At 46.3% G+C, this 8,257-nt stretch overlaps 1 protein-coding gene across 1 annotated transcript; it reads left to right on the top strand.

Moving 5' to 3' along the window:
• The first annotated feature begins 2,046 nt into the window (after positions 1-2,046).
• On the top strand, positions 2,047-5,903 carry LOC308373829 (uncharacterized protein). The gene is made up of 7 exons (XM_080849476.1): positions 2,047-2,147; positions 3,638-4,334; positions 4,466-4,537; positions 4,646-4,714; positions 5,064-5,240; positions 5,656-5,727; positions 5,804-5,903. Exons 2-5 carry the CDS (start codon positions 3,644-3,646, stop codon positions 5,192-5,194), a joined length of 963 nt encoding a protein of 320 aa, XP_080705602.1. The 5' UTR covers positions 2,047-2,147; positions 3,638-3,643; the 3' UTR covers positions 5,195-5,240; positions 5,656-5,727; positions 5,804-5,903.
• Positions 5,904-8,257: the final 2,354 nt, after the last annotated feature.

Below are 8,257 nucleotides of genomic sequence, written 5' to 3'. Positions count from 1 at the left end.
CACTATGGAAACAGACAACACTGGACCTTGCTCCGTTTGGAAGTGGAGATACCTTGTGAAGTGGGCTTTATGCGAAACTTGGTCTGAAGACAGACCACAGCCTTAAACAAGACATTGTTTCCACCCAGTTTCGAACTGGGGACCTTTCGCGTGTTAGGCGAACGTGATAACCACTACACTATGGAAACAGACAACACTGAACCTTGCTCCGTTTGGAAGTGGAGATACCTTGTAAAGTGGGCTTTATGTGAAACTTGGTCTGAAGACAGACCACAGCCTTAAACAAGAGATTTCTTTCCACCCAGTTTCGAACTGGGGACCTTTCGCGTGTGAGGCGAACGTGATAACCACTACACTATGGAAACAGACAACACTGGACCTTGCTCCGTTTGGAAGTGGAGATACCTTGTAAAGTGGGCTTTATGTGAGACTTGGTCTGAAGACAGACCACAGCCTTAAACAAGACATTGTTTCCACCCAGTTTCGAACTGGGGACCTTTCGCGTGTTAGAAGAACGTGATAACCACTACACTATGGAAACAGACATGACAGCTTCTTGGACTGTTTGGAACTGGATATATCTTGTAAAGTGGGCTTTATGTGAGACTTGGTCTGAAGACAGACCACAGCCTTAAACAAGACATTGTTTCCACCCAGTTTCGAACTGGGGACCTTTCGCGTGTTAGGCGAACGTGATAACCACTACACTATGGAAACAGACATGACAGCTTCTTGGACTGTTTGGAACTGGATATATCTTGTAAAGTGGTTTTAATGTTATTGTTGTCTCAAGACAGACCAAAGCCTTAAACAAGACACTGTTTCCACCCAGTTTCGAACTGGGGACCTTTCGCGTGTAAAGCGAACGTGATAACCACTACACTATGGAAACATACAATACTTATCTTGCTCCATTTGTAACTGGAGAACTCTTGTAAAGTGGGCTTAATATGATTGGTGTCTCAAGACAGACCACAGCCTTAAACAAGAGATTGTTTCCACCCGGTTTCGAACTGGGGAGGTTTCGCTTGTGAGGCGAACGTGATAACCACTACACTATGGAAACAGACAACACTGAACCTTGCTCCGTTTGGAAGTGGAGAAACCTTGTAAAGTGGGATTTATGTGAAACTTGGTCTGAAGACAGACCACAGCCTTAAACAAGAGATTTTTTTCCACCCAGTTTCGAACTGGGGACCTTTCGCGTGTGAGGCGAACGTGATAACCACTACACTATGGAAACAGACAACACTGGACCTTGCTCCGTTTGGAAGTGGAGATACCTTGTAAAGTGGGCTTTATGTGAGACTTGGTCTGATGACAGACCACAGCCTTAAACAAGACATTGTTTCCACCCAGTTTTGAACTGGGGACCTTTCGCGTGTTAGGCGAACGTGATAACCACTACACTATGGAAACAGACATGACAGTGTCTTGGACTGTTTGGAACTGGATATATCTTGTAAAGTGGGCTTAATGTGATTGATGTCTCAAGACAGACCACAGCCTTAAACAAGACATTGTTTCCACCCAGTTTCGAACTGGGGACCTTTCGCGTGTGAGGCGAACGTGATAACGGCTACACTATGGAAACAGACAACACTGGACCTTGCTCCGTTTGGAAGTGGAGATACCTTGTGAAGTGGGCTTTATGTGAAACTTGGTCTGAAGACAGACCACAGCCTTAAACAAGACATTGTTTCCACCCAGTTTCGAACTGGGGACCTTTCGCGTGTTAGGCGAACGTGATAACCACTACACTATGGAAACAGACATGACAGCTTCTTGGACTGTTTGGAACTGGATATATCTTGTAAAGTGGGCTTAATGTGATTGTTGTCTCAAGACAGACCACAGCCTTAAACAAGAGATTGTTTCCACCCAGTTTCGAACTGGGGACCTCCCGCGCGGGAGCCGTGGATGGCTAAGACTAACTTTCTTAACTTTTCCCATTCATTCTCTATGGTAGTCTTAACAGTACGGATGTAATATAACTTTAGCCACCGGTGGATATTTTGGCGCTGTTGAGCAGTCGATTTTTTTTTAGAGCCGCGCAACTTTGAAAAAAGTTTATTCTGAGGAGACGGTGGAGACGACAGGTCAAGCGACTCGCTACTCGGATTTTATTCAGTATTTATCGATCTAAGGTAAGATATGTTTTTTAGAATACATTTACAGCAACAATATTAAATGTACCACCATATCGTTAGTTGTTTTTAATAGCAGTAAGCTTGCCAATAGTAATATTTTTGATCGCTGCTAATTCGTTGGATTGATGAGTGAGCCGACCGGCTTTTCCCTCTCAGACATGTTTGGTCTAATTACATATCAATTAATGAATGAAGATATCGATATTTTTGGGGTAATGTGCCAATTTATATGGTTTTACGTGCTTTTATTCAGTCAGCGCCCTTCTAACACTATATTTTGTGCCATCGTTTGGCTAGGCTAGCACCGCTTGGTTGCCAAGCGATACAAATAGGGATTGTAGTTAAACTGCGCACTATATAATTAATAAAAACGATGGTTTTACACGTTCATATGTACAGTTTTCATATCATTGCAATACATTAACTTGTCAGTCCGTATCTGACAATACATACATAAATTGATATATCGCCAACGTTAGCATCGCATCCCTAGTATTATTGAATGACGCTGGCATAACGTAACGCTGGTGTTTTGATAGCTTGTGGTAAAATAACGTATTGAAGAGTGAAATAACATGATCGTTTTATATATTCAAGTGTTTAGATTTCATTTTATAATGTTAACGTCGGTGTCAGTCGGTTTATTCCAAAGTCCTGTTAACCGCGTAAGTTAGCGGTGACGTCACGTCAGGTATTTTTTACCTCAGCATCGTTCTACTGGTAGACTGACGCTAACGTTTATGTCCTATAGGTCCATCATGAATATGTGAATGGTGTGACGGTAAATAACCAATACTCAGCATGTGTATATATAACATAATTAGTTGTTGTGGGCCTTGTGGCAGGTTATTTATAGGCTTGGATGGGCTACTGTCTGTCTGACGAATTCATACGAATTTTAACCACACACACACACACACACACACACACACACACACACACACACACACACACACACACACACACACACACACACACACACACAGATTTCGAAGACACGTGCACGCGCGTGTACACACACATACACACACACACACACACACACACACACACACACACACACACACACACAGTGCTTTCAACTCCTACTGCTGCAAAGACCCTCCCACCCCCCTGTTGATTTCAAAGACACATGCACGCGCGTGCGTACACACACACACACACACACACACACACTGTGCTTTCAACTCCTGCTACTGCAAAGACCCTCCCACCCCCCTGTTGATTTCACAGACACGTGCACGTGCACGCCGAGTAGATAAGGATCAAAGAGGTGTGAGGAACTATTGTTTTCTCTGCCCTCTGAACTATTTGACTGAAGTTCAGAGAAGATGTACTGCAGTACGATTTTTTAAAGGCGGATTCTTTTTGAGTGAGGCTATTTAATATGATGTGAGAAATACCTACAATATCAGTATTTATTTGACAAGAATCTTTTTCATGCATCTTCTTACAGTAAAATAACCCAAACATATATTTTTTTTTAGGTCAAGATGCAGAGAGTGCTGTTCTTCCCAGGGAAGGTAAGTGTTGTGTTCCGCAGGGGAACACTCGGATTTCTCAGACAGGACCCGTCTGAAGAAGCTAGACGGATGAAGGATGACCCCAGTCGGCAGGACAAGTCTGCTCCTATGAGGGAGGACCTCGTGCGGCAGAATGCTCTGGCTGTGGTCCGTCAGAGAGGGGGCGATGCCTCAGACAGGACGGAGGTGCTAGGAGACTACATCCTGCAGTTTGGCAAGTACAAAGGGAAGACTTTCAGGTGGCTTTTGGAGAATGATGTAGGCTACACATGTTATCTTATCAAGCATCTCCGTAAGGAGGAGGCTGAAGGTATCTGTAAGGCCGAGGGGCATAGCAAGGACAGCCTACTGTCGTTTGTGAATTTTGCTCTCAGTTTTTCAGATATCCAGTCTCTTCTCGCCTATGAGGCCAGTAGAGTAGGTGCTGTGGCAGCCCCATCAGAAGATGACCAGCTGGTTGGCTTTGGGGCCCGGGCTAAGAGCACCTGGAAGGAGATATGGGACAGCAGATCTGATCGCTACGCAGCCTTCATCATGGGGAAGAGCTGCGTCCCAGGGACACGTATGTACAAGCTGCAGCAGTACCTACGGAAGAGGCAGCAATCCGCCTCTGCTTCCACACCCACTGAGCCTGCCTCAAGAGCCCTAGCTGAACCCCTGAGTAAGTCACTTTAGTCATATTTTTGTTTAAATGTCTTGATGACAAATGTTTTTAATTCTAGATCATTTTAGTCATAAATCGGGCAAATTAATTGATGTTTTCATTCACTCTATTCCTTGTCTGTGCCACAGGGATGGATGAGGATGAAGAACTGGAGAAGGCGATGTTGAGCATGTCACCCGCTAAGCTACAACTGCAGAGCTGTAAGTATGCTCTTATTACACTGGTGGAATGTCAGAAGTAATGATGGCTATGTCCATTTTGTATCTGATGTCTTTCCAATTGATTTCTCTGTGTCTGTGTGTAACCAGTTGCTGTACCAGTAGCAGCAGCAGCAGCAGCAGCTGCCATACCAGGAGTGTCACCAGGAGCAAAGACAGGTTTTTAAATAAAATATTTCAGGACTGGTACGGTTCTTTTACATGATGAATTGCCTTCCAAAACTGAACCATAACATAAACTGTTATCTCGTTTGTGTTCTGGCCATGTTCATCTAACAATATGGTTGTATGCTGGCGTTATACTACTGTTGTCAACGATCTTACTGCACACTGGGGATGATTCTGACATCAATCTTATCTACTCCGCACTGCCTTATGAGTTTTCTAGGCCAACATCAGGCCTATTATAATGCCCATGAATTGCAAATAGTAGAGGTGTTTATTCACCACTCCGTTTGTTTAAGCAGAAAATGCTTGGAAACTTAAACTGTCCTTACTCTACTTTCAGGTTCAGGAGTTGTTGGAGTCCCAGTGGTCAAAGGTTTACTCCTACTGCATTCTAGTGATGATCCTGACATGAATCAGGATTATCTGTTCTACATTGATTTGTTGGTTAGGCCACGTTCTGGTCTGTTCTGATGATCCTGACATGAATCAGGATTATCTGTTCTACATTGATTTGTTGGTAAGGCCACGTTCTGGTCTGTTCTAATGCTTGTGTTCAATTGTTCTACTAACATTGAAGGCATTTATAGCTCATTGTTGAGGGTAAGTACAGTTCAGTTCTTGTTTTGCATGTTATTTTGTTGCTATACCTTAAGGGTTTGGTATTTTAAATGATCTACAGCATAAAATAACTACGCTTCCAATATGCATAGGTGGTATAGCAAATATTTAGCTTTTTTATATATATTTTGGACTTTAATTACATTCAGTTTGATACATGAAGCTGTAGATTACCCATGCAGTGTAGATACATAAAAATACCACACCCTAACATATGTTCTATGGGTTTGCATGCGTTACATGGTGATAATTAACACATTTACTAATGGATAATGCTAAAAAGGGATAAGACTGACATATTTTTCCTGTGTTAGGGAGGCTGAAACCAACAGCAACGCTCTCCAAACCAGACCGGCCTGTTAGTGCCCTTGCATCTCCACCTCCAGGTTGGTATAAGCACACATACACCTGCTAACTTAACTCTACTTGACGGACATCAGTGTTCTAATTTTGTTCTACCAGTTCCAGTGAGGGTTCCATTGCCAGTGCCTCCCGAGCTGCTTGCCTTGGGGTTATCTGCAAGCAAGACCACATCACCTTTGAGACCGGTGCGTCCTCCCAGAGCAGCCTCTGCAGCCAATGGTCAGTCTTTGGTTCTCCTACAACCACTTTGATCACACGCACGCATGCACACACACACACACACACACACACACACACACACACACACACACAGCAATAGCACTCTTTAAAGTTTCTGTGTCTATGAAACACACTGCACTTTCTCAGACGTTCAGTGTGAATTATTTATTTTGTAATATGTTTTTCACTCTTTAACTCTGTCTCTGTCCCCCTTTCTTCCCTCCCCCCTACTTCTCACTATCACTCCAGCAGTCTGTACTGCATCTGCAGCACCCTCAGCAGTCTCTGCCCCGTCTGCAGCACCCTCAGCAGTCTCTGCCCCGTCTGCAGCACCCTCAGCCCCGTCTGCAGCACCCTCAGCAGTCTCTGCCCCGTCTGCAGCACCCTCAGCAGTCTCTGCCCCGTCTGCAGCACCCTCAGCAGCACCACCACTCCCAAGCTACGACCAGGATGTGAGCCGATGGAACTGCTCTCACCAGCAGAGAATGTGGATGAAGACTGAGATGGAAGCCTTGGGACTGTGGCCAGGCTCTCGACCAGTGAGACACCTGATGAACATGCTCTCCTTGTGGCGTCATCCACCTCAGCCTGAGCTCATTGATTCGGTGTACGAACTGCCATCTCCAAAGTACTTCCAGCTTCATCCATTCTTTATATGGAAGCCAGAGCACACCATCATGGAAAGGGTAAAGAGCACCTACACCCTGCCGTGCCTGTACGGCTGTCCGAATCCTCACGTGGTGTCATCGGGAGTTGGACGACCTCGTGTCATCATCGGCACAAGCGGCCAGTACTACATACTGGCCTCTCGGCTCAGTTGCAGAGCCTGTAAGAGGTACTGGTTTGCTGACAAACCGCAGTGGGTGGACATGCTGCCAAGCCGCTTCAGGAACATCTTGCCAGCTTTTCTGACACACAAAAAGGCGATATGTAAGACTGTGTTGGATGAGCTGCGCCGCTCCGGAAAGTCTTCCAACGACATGGCCAATCAGGTGAATGAGTCTCTCAATCTCCGGTACGAGCGTGCGCATTTGGCTTACATGTACACTGTCAAGAACGTCCTGGATGGAGACGGTGGCCTTTATGGACAGCGAACCATCACAGGGGCAGTGAGAACAACTGCAACTCCTGCTCCCTTTGGTGGGTATGGTGATGTGGATGGCTGGTATGGAGTGACAGTTTCAGCTCACTACCTGGTTGACTGTCTCATTCAGGAGTACCACAGGCAGGAAGACACCCTCACTCTGCTGCTGCAAGGCACTTTTGGACAGGCCTTAAGGGCTGACCACACACGCAAGGTGGCCCGAAAGGTAGTGCTGGCATCAGGCACTATGTCATCCTATGCCATTATGAATGAGAATTGGATGATATTGTCATGGGTGATGCTGCAGTCAGAGAGTGACAAATCCTTGGAGCCGATGTACGAGGGGCTGTCCCGCCGTTACATTTCGGCAGGGCTTCCAAAAGCAAACTACCAGTGGGTTGACAGGTAAGAGCCAACAGCCACATTTGCCTTTCCAGTTATTTCTGTGTAGTGACACTAAATAAAGCAAATCAACTGCATGCTTGTAACTGTAACTTTTCTTTGTGTCTGGTCAGGGATTGCTGTGCAGCCTTCAGGGTGCCAAACACCGGGCCCCAGGAGCACCTCCTCTGGGACGCTTGGAAGACCACCGAGGCTATCATGGCTGAGGCAACCTCTGGGCACCTCCCCAACACCTGTGCCTCCCGCAGCAAGTTTAACTGCGGCATGAACATCAAGCTGGACTTGTTTCACTGCATGCGACGCTTCTCCAGAGAGTGTGTGTCAGAGCACCATCCACTGCACAGCTCTTTTTGCAAGTTCCTCTCAGCAGCTTTTAGCGTTGTGGACCAGACCGACCTGCAGCGACTGACCCAGGTCTACATTTTTTGTGGGATTGTGCCTGCTAGTCCAACAAAGCAGCACATCCGGGAACACTGTCGCACCAGGATCCCGCCCCCCAAAGAGCTGCTGGAGAGAGTGGAGAGCATCCTGCGCAGATTCTACGCAGAGTGTGATCCTGATGCCACTGTTTAAGCCATCAATGCTGAAGGTGTGGAGGATTCAGCGTGTCCACATCCTCAGGGGATGCCTGAGTGACCCCGTGGTTGGAGAGGGAATCCTGTACAGGCATGGTGGAACAGTGCAGCTGAACCATGTCAAGGGAGAGGGGGCAGCAGTACCCCTGTGGATCCCTGTGAGAGGCACCTCTCAGCAGGAGGGGTTCCATTTTCACCAGGCAAAATGGGTCACCGGCACTCAGGTCTCCACAGAACTTTTTCAGGCGCAGGGCATGACTGGCGTGGCTCGCT

Source organism: Sprattus sprattus, assembly GCF_963457725.1.
Source record: "Sprattus sprattus genome assembly, chromosome: 12".
Lineage (NCBI taxonomy): Eukaryota > Metazoa > Chordata > Actinopteri > Clupeiformes > Clupeidae > Sprattus > Sprattus sprattus.
This window is presented reverse-complemented; position numbering and strand designations above follow the sequence as displayed.